The 20,717-nt window shown below is 45.2% G+C and overlaps 1 protein-coding gene across 3 annotated transcripts in view; it reads right to left on the bottom strand.

The window, feature by feature from the left end:
- Positions 1-11,460: 11,460 nt before the first annotated feature.
- Positions 11,461-20,717, bottom strand: part of Kbtbd12 (kelch repeat and BTB domain containing 12) — a 78,709-nt gene continuing 69,452 nt past the window's right edge. For 2 of the 3 annotated variants that reach the window (XM_050165447.1, XM_050165448.1), the window contains exon 6: positions 11,461-14,266. In XM_050165447.1, coding sequence (XP_050021404.1) covers positions 14,073-14,266 — 194 coding nt within the window. In that variant the 3' untranslated portion in view covers positions 11,461-14,072. The remainder of the gene's footprint in view (positions 14,267-20,717) is intronic. The other variant, XR_007595888.1, reaches the window with a different exon arrangement.

Below are 20,717 nucleotides of genomic sequence, written 5' to 3' on the forward strand. Positions count from 1 at the left end.
TCTGTGAAAACAAAAGAAGAATCTCTTTTCCAAAGTATCATATCCTTAGATCCAAATTCTGAAGTCAAGGTATTTTCAAAATATCTATTTTGGATTAGTTCAGCAGCATTTATAAACAAATATCTTTTAGCAGCTGTTGCTCCTTCCTCAGCATTCAAACAATTAAACAGAGCATAATAGCATACAGTATCAAAATTCTCTGTGTATTTTCCATCTTTGTGCGCTTTATTTTAACCTCTATTTTGTTTATTTTTACTTTATTTTTTGCTTTTTGAGACAGGTTCTCTGTATCTTTGACCTGGAATAACTCTGTAGACCAGGCTGTCCTTGAACTCTCAGAGATCTGCCTGTCTCTGCCTCCCAGGCTTTGGGATTAAAGGTCGCACCTAGAAGTCGCAGAGGTCAATCTCCTTCTGCCTCCCAAGTGTTGGGATTAAAGGTGTGTACTACCACACCTAATAACTCCCCCCCCTTTTTTTTACTTTAAGAACTTCAACTTTTAGCCTGCACATATTTTTAACACACTGCTCAGAGGCATCATGGAGGTGTTGCCATTATGCAAAACCTTATAGACTAAGCATTCTGCTTTTGGTCTCACCCACACCTCTGCTCCAGAGGCACTGATAGTACACCCCACCTTTGCAAGCAGTTGCCAAATAGGAAGAATCACTTTATGAAGCATAAATAATAAAAACTCAGAGAGAGAAATTGGGGTTCAACCTGAAGACCAAAGAGCAAAGCAGCCAGCCACTGGCTCTTACCTCGGCCTCAGTCCGAAATGGCGATCCTGTCTCTAGGATGAGACTGAGTCTGGGAGCTGTCTCCTCCTGTTTTATAATCCTCTCTAGGGCTGGGATTAAAGACATACACTGCTTGGTTTCTATGGCAAACTAATGTGGCTATAGAATTAAAGGTGTGTGTGTGTTACCACTGCCTGGTCTGTAAGGCTGACCAGTGGGGCTGTTTTCTCTCTGATCTTCAGGCAAGCTTTATTTATTAAAATACAGATGAAATGCCGCTACGACTTCATGTTCATCTGCTGTCCAAAGCATCATTCACCTGGCACTGTCTTTTTTCTCTGGTCTTGTGGATTTTTATCTTTTTAATTTTGGAGGTCTTAGTTCAGGGGAATTTCATGAGAGGAGCAAGGGATTTGACATGAAAATAATTAAATTATGAATCAACAACTATGTTCAAAGTTCGCATGGTTATGTACCCACACAGATCACATGAGAACATGGTAGCCCTAGAAGCCGACCTATCTCTCCAAGGCTAGCCACCAGTGGCCTTAAAGATCTTTTTACAAGGACAAGATAGTGTGTGTTTTAGGTTTCCCAGGAATTGACTTCTGTGTGACTGCCCAGCTCTGCTCTTGCTCTGTTAGCACAAAAGCAGCCACAGACAGTAACAAATGAGTGGCCGTGACTGTATTGCAATAAATCTTTATTTACAAAGAAAGGGAAGAGCAGGATTGAGTCTGCAGGACTGCAGCCTTAGCTGCTTTCTGTGTCCAGTCCCTCCTATATGCCATTGTGGGTTGCACAGGCTCCACTTTGGGGAGGCTTTGCCTCAGGTATAGTACGCTAATATTGGGATGCCTTTTGGTGTTGCCCTGCCGTGTTCACAGAGTGAAGTTCCACTCCAAGAAAAACAAACTAAGCAATTTACCACTGTCCTGTGTTCTGTCCTGAGTCAAGGCATTAATGATAGACATGGATAATTGTCCCTGACCCAAAGTTTTCACCTAAATGGAGACAGATTATAAATTGGTAGCACTCCGTGGATCTCCCCAAAGGAGCTGACTTGACCTACTGGAGTTTGTGGAAACTCAGCTCTAAGGGTATAGGCAGAGTTTTTCTTAGGGACCTCAATCAGCTCTCTTCTGCCAGCCACTTCCCAAATAACCACTCAGAGACTAATTATTAATTATAAATGCTTGGCTAATAGCTCAGAATTATTACTAACTAGCTCTTACAAATTAAATGAACCCATTTCTATTCATCTATATGCTGCCCCTGAGGCTCTGCATCTCTCTCATGACTCCTCTGACTCCATCCTTCCCAGCATTTCTCTCTGCCCTGAAAATCCTGCCTAGGCATCGGCCAGTCAGCTTTTATCAACAATGAGAGCAGTACATATTTACAGTGTACAAAGATTGTTCCACAGCATAAGGGCACATTCACAACCTTGCCTATTGTGGTGACAGGGCAAGAGGCAACCAGGTAAACACATCTAGCTCGTAAGCTGAAGAGAATCAGGAAGGTTCTTCATGGGCTCAGAAGAAAACTCACAAGTGGCCAACATGTAGCTGGATGAGATGGAGGCATGGGTTGTTTCTGAGGGAAGCTGTTAAGACAGGGTGCTTGCTAATTCATGTCTCCTATTGCTGATACAGTTGTTTGCTGGACACAGGATTCACTTTTTCCTCCTGTCCCCTCTTTGAGACAGATCTGTGTAGATCAGGCCTGCCTTGAATTCACAGAGATCAGCTTGTCTCTCGTGTGCTAGGATTATAGGTGTGTGACACTGTGCCTGACTTTCTTCTTTTTTTCTTTTGGAGACAGGATCTCATGTATAAACTTCTGAGGTTCCCTGACTCAATCTCCAGTGTTAGGATTACAGATGTGTGCTACCACACCTAGTTTATGTGATGCTGGAATTGAACATGGTCTTTGTATGAGCTTGGCAAGCACTCTACCAAGTGAAGCCCATTCCCACCCCAAATAGGTTTGTTTGTTTGTTTGTTTGTTTGTTTCTTTCTTTCTTTCTTTCTTTCTTCCTTCCTTCCTTCCTTCCTTCCTTCCTTCCTTCCTTCCTTTCTTTCTCTTCCTTCCTTCCTTCCTTTCTAAGATATACTTATTTTATTTTAAAATTATGGATGTTTTGTCTGCAGGTATATATGAGCACCACGTGTGTACAATACCTGAGGAGACCACACCAGGGTTCAGATCACCTGGAGCTGGAGTTACAGGTAGTGGTGAGCCTCTTTGTGGGTGCTGAGAACTGAATTCAGGTCCTCTGTAAGATCAGCATTGGTCTTAACCACTGACCATCTCTTGTTGCAGGATTTTTTGCACAGTGACACTCAGAGACTGCTAATAAAGTTTAAACTTAAATTGGGGCAGAGTTAGCAACTAACTGACCAGGATTAGCTATAAAGATTTTTTTCCTCTTCTCTCTCTCTCTCTCTCTCTCTTGTTTTTTTTTTTTTTTGTTGTTGTTGTTTTGTTTTGTTTTGTTTTGTTGAGACAGGGTTTCTCTGTAGCTTTGGAGCCTGTCTTGTGAACTCACAGAGATCTGCCTGCCTCTGCCTCTTGAGTGCTGGAATTAAAGGCGTGCGCCACTGCCACCCAGCTGCTATAGAGCTTTTGGAGGACCCAGGATACATATAGAGAGACAAAGGAAGTAGAGAGGAGTTTATAAAGATTCATGGGCCCTTTTGGATAGGGAAAGCAGAGAGAAGGTCATTGATTGCTTCTCCATCATTTCTCTAATCAGTCAAGTTTTCACCCTAATATTTGACTCCTGAGTTTTTATTTATAAAAAATTTAAATAAACTCTTGAAACTCTAGCACCTCTTTTTACTTTCTTTAACTTTTTTTTTAGATTTGTTATTTTGTATGTATGAGTGTTTTGCTCGCATATATGTCTGTTTACCACATATGTGCCTGGTGCCTAAGGAGGTCAGAAGAAGGCATCAGATCCCCTGAGACCGAAGTTACAGATGGTTGTAAGCCACTGTGTGGATTCTGGGAATTGAACTTGGGTCTTCTGCAAGAGCAACAAGTGCTCTTAACCCCTGAACCAACTAACTCTCCAGGCTTCTTTGTATTTTCTTTGATTGCCTAAGGGTTTACAGCTCACACCTTAAAATGACAGAATCCAATTTCAAATGATTCCATATTAGTTCAATATGTACACAAACCCCACAAGCGGTGGGACTTGCTGTTCTTTTCTGTGTTTATACAGCTCACACTCATGAATGTCACAGATGCCACAGCACACTGCCACCAGTTTCCATTTTTTATTTTTTTAGAGACAGGGTTTCGTTGTGTAACAGCCCTGGCTATTCTGGAACTCGCTCTGTAGACCAGGCTGACCTCAAACTCAGAGATCTGCCTGCCTCTGCTTCCCAAGTGCTGGGACTAAAGGTGTGTCCCACCATGCTCAGTTTACCATGTACTTTTAACAGTTGACTTCTCTCTTAAAATTTTAAAACAAGAAAACCATTTTCCTAGATTTTCCTTTCTACAAATTTCCCTTTCTAGAATTCTGCCTCCTTTCCTCTGGCTCCAGTTTGGATCTGACCGTCTTTCTCCCAGGGACTTACACTTCCCACACAGGGCTTGTACTGTGGCTCTGCTGGACTACAATATGTCAGCTTTGGCTGGCTTGGGTGTGTTTTTCTTCTGGGTCTGGGTTTGTGGGGCCGCTCTTTAAGATGCTGTTTTGCCATCCCCAGCTCCTCTGCATCACCTTGGCCCTGTGATGGTGATGTGGCTGTGCTCACCTGTGTGGGCTCCTGAAGCAGGTGCGGTGGGGGCCAAGACATCAAATGTTTCTTAAGCACAGACACTTCTGCAAGGAAGAGGCAAGGACATGGAGCTCCCCTTAAGCCCAGTTGCAGGGCATTGGAGGGGAGCTGCACTCAGTTGAAGGGCCAGCAGGTTACTAGGAAATGTGTCAGATTGAGCCAGCTAGCTCTCTCTTCAAGGTGATCTGGGCATTTAAGCTTTCACCAAGTTCAGAAGATTGACAGACATCCCCTTAGTCTCCTGGCGCTGTAATTGCTCCATCTCACTCAAGATCTGTGTTTGGTTCTGTTTTCTCCACCCTTGTCTTTCCTCTCAGTACTTGATTGTACTAAAGCACTCTTCAGATCTCCAGCTCCATTCAGCTTTGTTGGCTGCAACACACTTCTCTTTCTCTCGGGCTGGTTCCACTCCCTGTTAGCAGCTCTACTGTGTAGGTGTCCCATGGCTCTGGCATCTCAAGCATCCGGGGTCTCCAAGGCAATCCAGGCTTCAACTACACAGCTTCACACAGTGGCCTCTCTGAAACATGCCTGACCTCAGGGGCTTTCCTTAGCCATAGGAGGAATATTCCATAACCCCTTTGACTTTAAAGTCAGAACCATGTGGAATATTCCATAACTGCTTTGACTCTAAAGTCAGAACCATGTGGCTGAAACTGCCAAGTTCTGCTGCTCGCTGTGACTGGAAAATGGCTCCCTTACTCAATTACATCTTCCCCAGCTTTTTCTCCTTCGCTAGCTAAGCTTGGCTGTCCTGAAACTGGATCTGAAGACCAGGCTGGCCTCAGACTCAGAGATCCACCAGCCGCTGCCTTCTGAGTGCTAGAAATAAAGGCATGCACCACCAAACCTGGCTCTAAGCTTTTCTTTAATTTTCACAAGTTGGAAACTTAGCTGGGGGGATCTTGCCTTTTATTCCATTTCTCCTTGAACATAGGATTCAGTTCCATTCCACTGCTGGCTCCTTTTCTACCTTTTCAATATAAATCCGTGTAAGAGTGACCAGTAGTAACCACACAACAGTCAGTACTAGGCTGTTTGGGGATTTCTCCCCCAATGCAATTAATCCAAAACTCTACTTTAGCCTCAGGCAAACTCTTCAAACGAAAGCAAAAAGCAGCCACATTCTTCACCAAAATTTCACAAGAACAGTCTCTAGGCAACATATTCAAATTATTCTCATGTGAAATATCTTGAGCCAGTCCCCCACAGTTCAAATCACCCTCAGCCCCACAGTCTTCCATGTTTCAATTAGTATAACCCACTAAGCAGCACTTAAAGTTGTCAACTGCTTTTCTAATCCACAGTCCCAAGGTCCATATTCTTTCCAACAAAAGCACAGTCAGGTCTATCACAGCAACACCCCAGTCCCTGGTACCAACTTCTGTCTTAATTATAGTTTCTATTGCTATGAAGAGACACCATGGTCACAACAATTCTTATGAAGGAAAAACATAATTTGGGTGTCTTACATTTTCAGTAAGTACATGTTTAGTCCATTACCGTGGTGTGGCATAGTGGTGTACAGGCAAACTTGATGCTGAAGCTGAGAGTCCTACATCTTGATAGGAAGGCAACAGGAAGTGGTCTGGCTCACTAGGCACTGCTTGAGCATATATGAGACTTCAAAGCCCGCCTCCACAGTGACACACTTATTCCAACAAGGCCACACCTACTAATGGTATCACTCCCTTTGGGAGCCATTTTCTATCAAACCAGCACACAGAGTATCCTGCTGCAGTTAATACATAGCAGCTGGGGAGTGAGGAAAGAAAGAAGGCAGGACCCCAATATCCCCCTAGAGGGCATGCCACAATAACCTAACTTCCACTAGTTCCCCCTCCTAATCATTAGGACCTAGTGTGTCCACTGTCTCCAAATAGTACTTGGGTTTGTTTAATATGGTTCTTTGAGGGGACATTTACTGATACAAAGCACCGAGTCACAATGTCATATTATTTTGTTGTCAAGTGTCTTTCTGGCCACAACGATAAGTGCTAGATGTCACTTTCCTTTATGAGTGGCAGGACTTGGCTCTGACTAGCATTTGACTGTGATTTTGACCTATAGACACTGGGCCAGAGTGACCTTTTTCTTCTGGACCTCTTTAGTCAAACTCCAAAGGCTCAGCTCTAGGATGAAGCCTACTTGATCATGGTAGATTATCTTTTCTATGTGTTCTTGGGTTTGGTTTGTAAGTATTTTATTAGGAATTTTTACATCTATGTTCATAAGAGAAATTAGTCTGTAATTCTCTTTTGTTGGGTCCTTATATGGTTTAGGTATCAAGGTAACTGTTATCTTGTAAAACAGATTGGGCACTGTTCCTTCTGTTTCTATTTTGTGGAATAATTTGAGGAGTATTGGCATTGTCTTCTTTGAAAATCTGGTATAATTTTGTGCTAAAACCATCTGGGGTTGCCCTTTTCTGGTTGAGAGACTTTTAGTGCCTGCTTCTATTTCTCTAGGGGAATAGGTCTGTTTAGATTCCTTATCTGATCTTAACTTTGGTAAGTGGTATGTATCAAGAAATTATCCATTTCTTTAGGTTTTCCAATTTTTTAGAGTACATGTTTTTAAAGTTTGTTCTTATGATTCTTTGGATGTCTTTGGTGTCTGTTGATGTCCCCCACTTAATCCCTAATTTTGTTAATTTGGATATTCTCTCTCTGTCTGCTAGTTAATTTGGATAAAGGTTGGTCAGTCATACTGATTTTCTCAAACAACCAGCTCTTTGTTTCATTGATTCTTTGTATTTTTTGTTGTTGTTCTATTTTATTGATTTCAGCCCTGTGTTTTGATTATTTCTTGACATCTACTCCTTTTAGATGTGCTTTCTTCTTGTTGTTCTAGAGCTTTCAGGTGTGCTGTTAAATTACTAGTATGAGACCTCTCCAGATTTTTTTATGTAGGCACTTAGTGCCATCCACTGGCCTCTTAGAACCACCTTCACTGTATAGCATACATTGTGTATTCATTTTCATTCAAATCTAGGAAGTCTCTAACATCTTTCTTATGTCTTGACTCATTATTTTCATTCAGTAGTGAGTTAGTAAGTTTCCATGAGTTAGTAAGCTTTCTGTTTGTTTCTGTTGTTGTTGATATCCAACTCTAATTGATGGTGGTCAGACAGAATGAAGGGTGTTATTTCAATTTTCTTCAAGTATCTGTTGATACTTGTTTTGTGTCCGAGGATGTGGTCAGTTTTAAAGAAAGGTCCATGAGGTACCGAGAAAAAGGTATTCTTTTGTGTTCAATGAAATGTTCTGTAAATATCTGTTAGGGCCATTTGGTTTATAACATATGTTAGCGCCAGCATTTCTGTTCAGGTTTTGTCTGGATGACCTGTCTATTGGCAAGAGTGGGGTATTAGAGTCTCCTACTGTCAGTTTCTGAAGGCCAATATGTGATTTAAGCTGAGTAGTGTTTCTTATAGGAACATGAGTGCCCTTATGTTTGGTGCATAGATGTTAAGAATCACAATGTCCTTTGGTGGAGTTTTCCCTTTGATGAGTATGTAGTGTCCCTCCCTATCTTTTCTGATTAGTTTTGGTTCAAATGTTATTTTGTCAGATATTAAAATGGCTTAACCAGCTTGGTTCTTAGGTCCATTTGCTTGGACCATCTTTTTCCATCCTTTTACCCTGAGGTGATGTCCAAATGATGTTAAGTGTGTTTCTTGGATGCAGCAGAAGGATGGCTCCTGTTTTCACATCCATTGTTAGCCTGTGTCTTTTTATTGGGGAATTGAGAGCATTGGTCTTCAGAGATATCACTGAGCAGTGTCTGTTGATTCCTGTTATTTTGTTGTTGTGGTGGTGTTAGTGTGTTTCCCCTCTTGAATTGCTGATCTTGGATTATTTATTCCCTGTGATTTATCTAGATGTGGTTTATCTCTTTAAGTGGAATTTACCTTCTAGAATCTTTGGAAGGGCTGTATTTGTAGATAAATATTCCTTAAATTTGGTTTTATCACATAATGTCTTATTTTCTCCGTCTATTGTGATTGCAAGTTTTGGTGGGTATAGTTGTCTGGGATGACATCTTTGGTCTCTTAAGAGTCTGAAGAACATCTGACCGGGCCCTTCTGCCTTTCAGAGTCTCCCCTGAGAAGTTAGGTGTAATCCTAATAGGTCTCCCTTTACTTGGTCATTTCCCCTTGCAGCTTTTATTATTCTTTCTTTGTTCTGTATCTCCAGTATTTTGGATTTAACATTTTCTTTGATTGAGGTGTACATTTCTTCCCTTGTGTCTTCAATGCCTGAGATTCTCTCTTCCACCTCTTTTTCTAAAGATGTATGATGTATGTATGTATGTATGTATGTATGTATGTATGTATGTATGTATTATATATACAGTGTTCTGCTGTATGTCTGCCTGCAGGCCAGAAGAGGGCACTAACTCATTATAGATGGTTGTGAGCCACCATGTGGTTGCTGGGAATTGAAGTAAGGTTCTCTGGAAGAGCAGCCAGTGCTCTTCACTGCTGAGCCACCTCTCCAGCCCCTCTCTTCCACCTCTTGTAGTCTGTGGGAGAGGCTTGTCTCTGAGGTTCCTGTTTGAGTTCCTGAGTTTTTCATTTCCAGGTTCCCTTAGTTCTGTTTTTTCTTTGTTGATTCTAATTTCACTTTCCAGTCTTGAGCTGTTTTCCTTCCATTGTTTGTGTTTTCCCCGATTTCTCCAGGGGATTTATTCAGTTCCTCTATCATATCCATAAAGGCTATTTTCATGTCTTTGTTTTATGCTTCAGCTATGTTGTAATTCTCAGGGCCTAGTCTGGTAGGGTTTCTGGTGCTGTTATCTGAGCTTGTCTTTGTTGGGTGGGTGTTTTGTTCCTTGATTTCTGTTGCCCTCTTTCATTCTTAGGAGGGTGTGGTAGCTGTAAATTGCCTGGTAGGGAATTCTTAAGGGATTTTGATAGGTGTGCCTCCAAGGGTTCAGGGTAAAATGTTTTTCTAGGTATTGGGGGGGTGGCACTTAATGAATGAGGATGGGCTGGGGTGGGGGAGACTGGGAGGTGTCTACAGAAGGGAAGAAAGCAGGGTATTCCACCAGGCTCTGCTCAGTTCCCTGGGGCTGGGGCAGAGAGGGAGGGGAGATCACAACAAGTAGTCTGCTACAGAGCTGGGGATGAGACTGGGGATTGGATCTGGAGATGAGGAGGGAGCGGGAAGACGTGAAGCTCACCTTCCCTGCTCTGCTGGCCTACTTGGTTTCTGGCAGGGTTGGCTGTCGGGTTCCCAGGGGATGCCTGTGCAGTTGGGGCTGGAGTAAAGTGATGAGTTGGGGGAAGGAAGATTGAAGGGGAAGATGTGTGATCCACCCAAGATGGTAGGAGGGGAAGGGAGAAAGGGGAAGGAGGAGGCTGCAGATGGTTGCTGGAGAGCTGAGGGAGAGGCTGGGAGCTGGATTTAGAGAAGTGAGAGGTAGGATCTGCAGTTCCCTACCAGCTTCCCTGGCTGGAGTTCTCACTGTTTTCTGATTGGCCATTTTCAAGAGGAGTGTTTCTGCCTTCGGGCCTTACTGTGGAACAGGTCTGATGAGGGAGCAACTGGCTCCAGTGTGTGGAGTCTTTCCCAGCAGGTATCTGGACTGCACAGCTGCCTTTGCTTAGCCCCATGCCCAGGTGGATTAGGTATGCCTTAACCCTTGTGTGCCCAATCAACGGCCAGAGTCTGGATGACAAGATGACAACTTATGACTCCCCTGCCCTTCAAACCCCCTACTTCCTGCTTATGATGCCCTCCTCCCTGTGCCACTGTTAAGAAGCCTGGGGATGGTTCACATGAGATGTTGACTCTGGCAAGGCCCAGAGGCAAGGCTAGCTTTTGGGATGATTTAGTTTGGGTATTCTGCAATGCTGTCATGACCTGGCTCCCTCTTCTCACTTTCCCCTTCTGCTATATGGGTTTTTATCTATGGTGGCTCCTCACGGATGTGCATCCCTGCCCCTAGAGGCCTTCTGGGGAGTAGAGGTGACCTCTTGTGTCTTCACAGGCAAGCAAGGTCCTAGGACACATGCTGGCAGCTGCCAAGGCATCTGTATGGATACCTCTGTCATTTCCCCTGCGTTTCCTGACCAGAGAAACAGAAGGTGGGGGAATAAAATATTTGTGTATCTGTATGATTGTTGTATGGGCAACAGAAAGGACTTGGATATGATAGGCAGGAAATCTATCTCCTTACCACACCACATCTGTGCCAGACCCTGCTTATGTTTTGTTACATGGCAGAGACTAAGGTCACCACTAGCCTGAAGGTTGCCAGTCAGTTGACCTTTAGCAAGAATTCCCCTGAATCATCCAGGTGGACCAATATCATCATAGCATCCTAGAAAGTGGGAGAGGAAGAGAGAAGATGTAGACCTGGACATGTGGTTGCTGGTTCTGGAGATGGAGGAAGGGGCCTCAGAACAAGAGAGCTCAGCAGTTCTGGAGGCAACAAAAGGCAAGAGCCTCCAGAAGAGTCACAGCCCCAACCAAAGACTTTAGCCCTTGAGTTCCAGAACTGTAAGGGGATAAATTTGAGCTGGTTTAAGCCTCTGAATCCATAGTAATTTGTTCTGCTGAGGTTGTAGAGTAACACGGGAAATGTGGGGTCTTGGCATTTTTGCCTACTGAGATGAAACTATAGCTGGCAGTGGTGGTGCACACCTGTAATCCCAGCACTCGGGAGGCAGAGGCAGGAGGATTGCAAAATTGAAGCCAGCTTGGGCTATATCAAGGGAGTAAGAGGGGGGCGGTGTTTGCACATCTGCTTTGTGTAGAGAAGGGCCGGAGTCTGTACTGCCCCGGAAGCAGGCCACCTGCTGCTCCTTGCCCAACGCCCCACCTGCTTCTTTCCTGCTTGTCCACTCTCTGACATGATGTTCCCCACTCCGAGAACACCACATTTACCAGACCCTGGGATTCTTGTTCAACCGAAACTCACACTCACCCACAATACGAAAACCAAATGCGGGCAATTGTTCATTAGCAAAAATGTATTTTATAAGTCCGCAGTCAGAGCGTTTCTTCATTATAAAGTCAGCCTGAGAACAATGCTGCCTCTTGCGGAGCTCGAACTGAGTCAGTAAGGCTGACAGCTGCAGGCCTTTATCAGCCCGGCATCCAAATTACTTCCCCATTGTGTTTCCTCGCTCAGCGCCCAGCAATCCTGCCTCACAAAGATAAGAAGCCCCAGTAGCAGGCATTTTCTAAGGGTCTTCACGCAGTGTCAGAAGCCCTTCAGTGACAGTGAAGGAGTAACAGGAGGTCTGTCCAAATGGAATCTCCAACAATAGTTCTCCGGGAGGGCAGCGTGGGTTGTTTTGAATCACAAATAGGAAAGTCAGACAAGAAACCCTGAGCTGAAAGTGAGCACTAAAGCCCACAAGCCTGTTCTCTGGTTCTGGATACAGAACAAAGGGAATTCACAGCAGACATCCAAGACCTTGGACACACCTGTGGGGAAACAGGCTGAGAATAGTCCCAGCTCCTGCCTCTCCTCCAGCTTGCGGCACGACTGCTCCAGGGAGTCCAGCCACTCTCCTGAGTCCTCCCCACCATCTTCCCTGCAAAGCTGCTTTCTCATACCCGGGTAGCATTGACAGCGATGGTGTCCTAGCCCAGGATGACTCTCACTACCCATGATGCCCTGGAGGCGTCTACTTATGTTCTCAAGGGGCTGAAGACCCAAGGGAGTCCTCATCACTGCTAAGGAGCCAAGCATGGGGAAATCAGAAACAACTGAAACACATTCCCTTCTCTCGCTGAAGTCTAATACTCCCTAAGGCTGGGCTCTGATTTGTTCTGCCCCTAGTCCTGGGAAATGCATGGTGGCAGTAAGAAGGCCAGCAGCGAAAGCCTGTTCATGGTGTTTGTGTTTAACACGGTCTATCACTCAGCATTTTCTCACTCAGTCCACACACCAGCCCTGTAAAGGATGTGGGCTTTCCCTTCCCATTCTGTATAGGAGGAAGGCAAGATTTAGAAAAGTTCTGCCATGGTCCTGGCTGCCAAGTGGCCAGTGCATTCAGAAGATAAACCACTACAGCCCACGATCCAGGTGACAGGCCACTTCTAACATGCCGAGGTGGTGAGCAGGGACAGGGATTCTGGAAGGGGAGTTGGGGGGGGGGCAGAGGCACAGTAAAGCCTCTTTACATCCTGGCTGCCAATGCGAGGAGCAGCTCTGGTTTGCCTCAGAAAAGGAAACCTCAGATTACCATCCTCCACTAGGGGGCAGAATGAGGACACTGGAACTTGACGTCCCTTACAGACTCAGATCACTCCAACTCTACCCATGCAACAGGGACTTAGGGGTGACCCCAGAGAGACAGGCACGGTCCCTGCCTCCCGGAGTGTAGCATTCTGGAGCACACCTGTGCTGGGCCCCCAGAATTCCCAACTTGGTGTCAGAAACAAGGTCAAGTGGCTCCTTTTGACTGAGCCTGCCTCTCCTGTCAGGGAGGGGTTGAACCTGGAGAGCACACACACACTGTCTCCATGCAGGGTTTGCTGTTTTCCGGAAAGATCCCAGGGCATCCGCCCTGCTTACACGGGAGCTCTTGTGAAGCTGTTGGAGAACAGCCACCAACTGGATCTGCTGTGCATCCAGAAATATGAATGGAAGCAGAATAGATGGGTTTCCACGTGTAATTTGCACATCACCCCTAACATATCTAGGGAGCGCTCACTGTGCCCTGCTCGCCCTGAAGTAGGCTTTACCTCACCTTCCCAGCCAGGAGAGGGATCTGAAGGTGGCAATAGGCGACTCTTCTCTCCTCACTAGAGCCTGGGCCCCCATGTTTGGACCTGCTCTGTTCAGTCAACCTGAGGATGGTCCTGTACAGCCGAGAGCTGGGCCGAGGCTCTGGGCAGAGGCGCTGGGCAGGTTCAGTCTAGACACACAGGACTAGCCCCAATTCCTGTGTCCAGGAATGCTCTGCTCACTGTGGCCCATGGTCCAGACAGAGCTGGGCTCAGGTACGAACATTTGGCCCACAGTGGGCACCGTTGCTGTAGGTCAGGGCAGTTCTAACAGAAAGACTAAGCTGGGGCAAAGCCCCAAGAAAGATGGCTCCTCTATCCAGGCCCAGACCTATGCTCTCCCTCTTTCAGGCACTGGTCACCTAGTTATAACCTTTCTGCTCTCAGGGACAAATCTTGTGTGCAAGCCGTGTGACCAGGCTAGACTAGATGCCACAGACAGGCACAGGCTTTCCTACTTTAGGGTCTTTGATTGGCCTCTCCCAGGACGTCATCATCAAAAGCACCCATGGGACTGCTTGTCGTGTTCCTGAGCCCCCAGCAGAGGAGGGCGCCGCCTTCCCTGCACTCCCTGTCCCACTCTCATGACCCTCATCACCGTCCTATCTACTCTATCAGGCTGGGATGCCCCTAAGGGAAGACCCTGTACTGCCAGCCCTGCATGGCTCAGTACAGCTTTACACAGCAGCCGCTATGCATGCATTGAGAACGTCAGCACCACACAGTATGCTGGGTCGTGCATTTGGAGACCTGGCTGCCAGGCTATGGCCCCTCCAGCTGCGCGACCCTCATCTTTGCCCTCGGTGGTCACCACCCTCATCGATAAGATCTGAGGGTGGTGGGATGAGGTCTCGGGGGTTCATCCTAGCTACCAGGCAGACGTCATAGCTGTCATGCATGAGGACGTTGATGGCGACAACATTCCACTGGTTCTCCCAAGGGTCCAGCTCCAAAATTTCTTTGGAGATAACCTCATGGCGATCTGAAAGACAGCAATAGAGGGAGATAAACAAATAAACAAACAAAAAACACATGGAATGTTAATCTCAGAGGCTGTCACCACTGTCTGACTGCATCCGCTTCGAGGGCCAAGGGTTAATCAACAAACCACTGAATAAGGTACTTTAGGACAGTGGAAGTATGTGTCCTGATATTTAAGAATTTAAAGAAGGCTAACATGCAGCTCACATTAAAACATTGTCTCAGCACGGCTGGAGAGATGGCTCAGCAGTTAAAAGCACCTGTTGCTCTTGCAGAGGACCCAAGTTCAATTCCCAGTACCCACACGGGGCAACTCGCAACCACCTGTAACTCTAGTTCCAGAGGATCTGGCATCCTTTTCTGGCCTCCTGGAATACCATACACACATAGTACATGTACACAGAGGTAGAAACTCGCACATGCACATAAAATGAAAATAAAAATATCTTTAAAAAGTACTCAAGCATTGCCAGACTACACCACTGTCTCACGTTGGAAGGATGGTTCAAAGCTGTGGAGCTGTCTTGATTTCTGTATGCACAAGTGTTGTAGAATATTATATTTCTTCATGCTGTGGAACATTTGTTTAATGGTGCAAAGATGTGTTGCATTTTTTGTTGCATTTGTTTAACTCTGTGAAGCTGTGTTGCTGTGCCTGCCTAAAACACCTGATTGGTCTAATAAAGAGCTGAATGGCCAATAGCAAAGGAGGAGAAAGGATAGGCAGGGTTGGCAGGCAGAGAGAATAAATAGAAAGAAGATATAGGAGCAAGAGGAAAGAAGGAACAAGACAGAACAAGGAGGGGAAGACATCAGGGCTCAGTTACCTAGCTACACAGCAAGCCACGGAGAAATAAGTAAAGATGCAGAAATAGAGAAAGATAAAATCTCAAGGCAAAAGGTAGATGGGATAATTTAGGAAAAGAAAAACTGGCTAGGAACGAGCCAAGCTAAGGCTGGGCATTCATAAGTAATAAGACTCTGTGTGTGTTTTATTTGGGAGCTGGGTGGCAGGCCTCCAAAGAATAAGAGCTAAAGAGTCAAAAGAGAAAAGAATAAACAACCAATAGAACACAAGGGGAAGCACAGCCTGAGTAGTGTGACCTTGACCCAGTCATCATCTTCTCTGCACAGGTAGGTGGATAGATACTGACACTCAGCCAGGATGTGGGCAGGAAGCAGACAGCATGAGAACCCTGGGCAGCTTGAGAACTTAGGCTTGAGGAAGATGTGGGCTGGGTTTTAGAAGACCTGTCACAGATGCCCCAGTGTTCCTGGACTGAGAAAGAGCAGGAGTTCACAATCCTGCAATGGGAGGTCACAGTGCTTTCCAGAGGGGTTTTCTGGAGGGGTCTGCCTGGCAGGAGCTTATGCAGGAAGAGGAGAGAGGCAACCAGACTTGGCAAGTGGACAAGGGCTGCCGTGCAGGGATGGATGTCCTGCTTGGTACGTCATTATGTGATGGTCAGCCAGGCGTGCCGTGCCAGGAGGAACTATGGGAGGGAAAGAGTCTAGTGTAAGTGTCCAGAGGCAGGGGACACGGCACACCGTTCAGTGAGAAGATACAGGTGGTCAGGCAGCAGAAGGAAGGCATGAGAGCTCAGGCTAGGCTTCCCTTCAAAGATCAGGTGCCTACTACTGTCTAGGTTCTTTATTTTGTCAATTTTTAATAATTTATCTTTATGTATATGTGTGTGCACGTACCCACAGAGCCTAGACGAAACCATCAGAACCCCAGGTAGTTATGAGATGTTCTGTGGGGTGCTGGAAACTAAACTCAGGTCCTCTGCAAGAGCAGCAAGTGTTCTTAATTGCCGATACATCTCTTTATTCCCCTAATATTTTCATATTTATTTTTCTATATTCCTTAATTATGTAAAGATATTTAAAATATCTATCTCTTATTCCTTTTTTGGGTAAAAATACCAACTTTGTTTCTTCTAAATGTTTTCATGTAAAATACAAACAATTTTACACAGCTGTCTTATAAATAAAATGTCATTTTTAGAATAGTAAATTCTTTTAAGGAAAGAAACTACAGCTTTTCTTAGAAAAAGGTTCTTTCTACATACAAGGAAACCTCTTTAACAGAACTTTAGCCTGATACCCGTTCTGGCCAGCAGATGGCAATGAAGTGCAGGTTTTCCTGCTTGACTTGGTCAATTTATTCATTCATTGCTCATTCACTCACTGGTGCTGGGGATTCCTAGAACCCAGGGCCTCACACAGGTTGGGTAAGGCTCCATTGAGCTACACACCCATGCCAATTACTTTTCTAAAAATCAAGCTATTTAATCTCTAAGCATTTTCAGTCCCTTGTTCTTCCGTTCCGTCTATACAATGGCTATAAACCTGCGCTTTGCTGGACAGTGGGCCTCAGTTGCATGCCTGTCAAGCTACAGCTGGCTTCTGGGGCGCAGCCTGGCGGCCATGTCTTCATCCGTGCAGCCATGGCTGATAGCTCCTGGTAGGTATGGATTCAAGGGTACAGAGAAATAATTTGCAGCCTGGGTACCAAGGACTGATGCAGGAAGTGGGCTCGGTCAACTGTATTCATTCTTCCTGAGATTTTAACCTGGAGGGAAAGGCCAACTCGTGTGACTGAGACTTCAGAGGGTCATCACCTAGATTCTGCTACTTGGCCTTTTAAGAAAAAGTCACTGACCCCTGGTGTACATCAAGGCCAGAAGGTTCAAAATGGATTATGTCGAAGCCAGAAACAATGAAACGCAGAAACCTTCAGGAGAAATGCATTTAGCACAAGCTCTGTGGAGCCTCAACTCTCCCGGGGTGGAGAGTCCAGACAGGCAGGAATACCCCCGCTTCTCTCTCAGGCCTGCTTGTGGATGGGGCCGGGCTGGAGATGCTCCCAGGTGCAGTACTGGACCGAAGACTGAACTGATCAGAAGGCTGAAGCACACCAAGCAGAGGTCAGCACAGGGAGAAGCGATATGTCTGAGGGGCACAGGGCTGAAATCCGGAAAGCACTGGCCTAGGCCTCTCTGATGTGCTTGGAACACAGAGGAATCTTGCTAGTCTGTTCTGAGGCCAGAGGGGTTCTGGTTTTCATCTGCGGATCCTTGTGCTCAGGCATCCTTCCAACCCAATGCACAAAGACACTTGAGGGCATATGTGTGGCTTACATTGAAAGAACTTAACTAACGCAGAAGCGAGGGCAGACAGATTTGGTGAATCCTTCATTTGGAAAGTGGGCAGCTTGGGACAATGTATCATTGCTTTAGAGTGATATTTCATTTATTAATTATTTTATTAATTAAATAAAATTTACTAATTAATAAATAAACCATCACTATAATAGTCTCTAGGTTTTTCTATTTGAACCCCATTGCTTTGTGCCTCTTTTCATTCTTTGTAATGTCCTCAGAGGATGGACTGCAGCGTCACATCATAGGTGATCCTCAAGTGCCCGGCAAATGCCAAAGACAGCTGACTATGAACACATTGGCCCTCCATGTCCACTGATTCCACATCTGTGAACTTGACCAACCCTGGATGTAAAATAGGCAAAGGCACCTACATCTGTGTGAGCATGCAGTTTGTCCTCTTGTAAGAACCATTTGCAGTCAGGCAGTGTGGCACACACCTTTAATCACAGCACTCAGGAGGCAGAGGCAGGCAGATTTCTTGAGTTCAAGGCCAGCCTGGTCTACAGAGTAAGCTCCAGGATAGCCAGGGTTGCACAGAGAAACCTTGTCTCGAAACACAAAGAGAGAACCATTTGTAGAGCTGTGATAATGTGCTAGCTCATATACAAAATGTAGAAGCAGTTCTTAGACTGTGGGTCATGACTCCATACGTGACAGCTGTGAAATCTTTGTCAACAGCAAACATTTTATAAATGCCCAAGGACTAAAAATTAGTTCAAAATCAAATGTGCATTGCACCTGAGGAATTTCTGGCAGTGCTCACCTGTGTGGCACTGTGACCTCATGGCCGTCCTGGTTCTAAACACACAGCACCGACAATTGCTCTGTGCTCATCACACCATAGTGCCCCAAACACCTCGGCTTGGATTCAAACCTATGCACTATATGTTAGGAACTGCAGGGCTTTTGTTCTGCTAATCTTTTTTTTCTTTTGGTGTCTTTTGAGACAGGGGTTCTCTGTAGTTTTGGAGCCAGTCCTGGAACTCACTCTGTAGACCAGGCTGGCCTTAAACTCACAGAGATCCACCTGTCTCTGCCTTCTGAGTGCTGGTATTAAAGGCGTGTGCCACCACCACCCAGTTTGTTTTGTTAATCTTATTTTTCATCTTTAATATTTTTCCTTTTTCCTTATTTATTTATAATTATTATTTTTTTAACATGATCTCTCTATGTTGTCCTGAGCCCTGGCTGTCCTGGAACTCACTATGTAGACTAGCTGGTCTCAAACTCACGAAGATTCTCCTGCCTCTTGAAATTAAAGGTGTGTGTCACCATTCACAGAAACTTCATTGTTTTTATTAAACACACAAAATTTCTTCTCTTTTTCTAATTTTTAAAGATCTTTTTTTTGTTTTTTCGAGACAGGGTTTCACTGAAGATCTATTTTATGTACATTGTACACCACATGTGTGCCAGGTGCCTGTGGGGGTTAGAAGAGGGGATCAGATACCCTGGACCTGAAGATACAGATGATCCTGGAACTCAAACCCAGGCCTTCAGCAAGAGCACAAGTACTCAACCACTGAACCGACGCTCCAGCCTCAAATTTCTGCTCTTATAGAAACACAATTGTTTAATTTGGATCACAAAGACTTTTACTATTTCCCTACCGCTGTTCCTAAGCATATAATACTCAAACCCACGAGGATTTTGGGGTTGTTTTGTGTTACACTGTTGGCAAATTTTGACTTGCATACCTTTTTTATGTATCTGTACCTAGGGTCATTCTCGGGTGAAAACGGACTGCAAGTGGACAAGTGTAAGAAGTCCTGGTGTAAGGTTTCCAGAAGTGTGTAAACTATGCAAACCTATGACGTGGGTGGCTGTATAGAACACCTATGACGTGGGTGGCTGTTTAGAACACCTATGACGTGGGTGGCTGTTTAGAACACCTATAGTTTGGGTGGCTGTTCAGAGCATGTATAACGTGGGTGGCTATATAGAACACCTATGACGTGGATGGCTGTAGAACACATCAGCCGAGGTACTTTTAGAGATCTGGAGGTTACTAATCACCTACTATAGTTGAGCTTATGGACCCAGCAGCTTAAGCATCCAGACTTCATTAGTTTTTACCACACCCTTGTTCCCATAAGTACCTGATGTCCTCCAGAAGCCAAAAATACCTGCATCTCCCCTTGTTTGAGGAACAGCTTGATCCTCTCCAGGCTGGTGCTAACTCCTCAGCCTCGAGATGGAGCCCTACAAAAGCTTTGTCTGTATCTCTCATTCCCACTGCTACCATGCCAAAAATCATGTGGAATAGTCATTAGGGTTGTTAGTCACTCTAGCACCATGACAAAAGGCCCAAAACAAATACTTTATAAAGAATAAAGGTTTACTTTGCTCTCAGTCCTTGAGGATTTGACCATGGTTTATTGGCCCCATTATTTTGGGACTGGTGCTGATGGCGATGCACATCACAGTAGGAGCGCATGGTGGAAGAAGCTGTTCACTTTATGGTGGCTGGGGATCTAGGGAGGCAGGGCCTCACAGTCCCCTCCAAGGTTCCTGGAGATCTGGGAAGGCTGCAACCCAATGACTAAAAGATCCACCATTAGGCTTTATATATCCCAGAGGCTTAAGTGCCTCCCAACATCACCAAACAAAAGAGCAAGCCTTTGACATACAGCTTATGGGGGACACCACAGATTCAAATAATAGGAAAGAACACAGCAAGAGGTCTGGGTCTACAGAAACACACGCCCGGAAGAGTCAGAGACTCTTGGCTTTTCTGCCTTCAATAAAGGTGTCCTGACCTTTCCTTTGTACTTTAGTATATTTTCTCCTTTCAACCATGCTGACATCATCTTTCAATGCTTTGTTTCATGAATTCTTTCATCTTCTCATTGTGTGTGTGTGTGTGTGTGTGTGTGTGTTTGACACAGCTCTGACTGAACTGGTACTGTGTAGCCCAGGTTGGTCTTAAACTCAAGGCCCTCTTCTGCCTCAGCCTCCAGGTACTGAGATGACAGGCCCAGGCCACCATGTTTAGCTGTCTTCTGTTATTTCTTCATAGAGAAAGCAGGGATGCAAGTTTCACAGTCATCTCCTCTTGCTGGCTGATGTCTTCCTTGTTTGTCAGTGTAGTCAGATCTCCACAAGGTCCCAGTGCTCCCCACTTTCATGTTTACTGAGATGGCTCAGTGGTCGTGGATATCTTGGGATCTGGGGTTTGTTTTGTCCGGCTTAGGGGTAGAGAATTTCTGCATTCCAGTGACCACCCGCTTCCTATCTCTCTCTCTCTCTCTCTCTCTCTCTCTCTCTCTCTCTCTCTCTCTCTCT

The sequence above is a fragment of the Alexandromys fortis genome, unplaced genomic scaffold, assembly GCF_014885135.2.
Source record: "Alexandromys fortis isolate MF-2015 unplaced genomic scaffold, M_Fortis_MF-2015_v1.1 scaffold_158, whole genome shotgun sequence".
Classification (NCBI taxonomy): domain Eukaryota; kingdom Metazoa; phylum Chordata; class Mammalia; order Rodentia; family Cricetidae; genus Alexandromys; species Alexandromys fortis.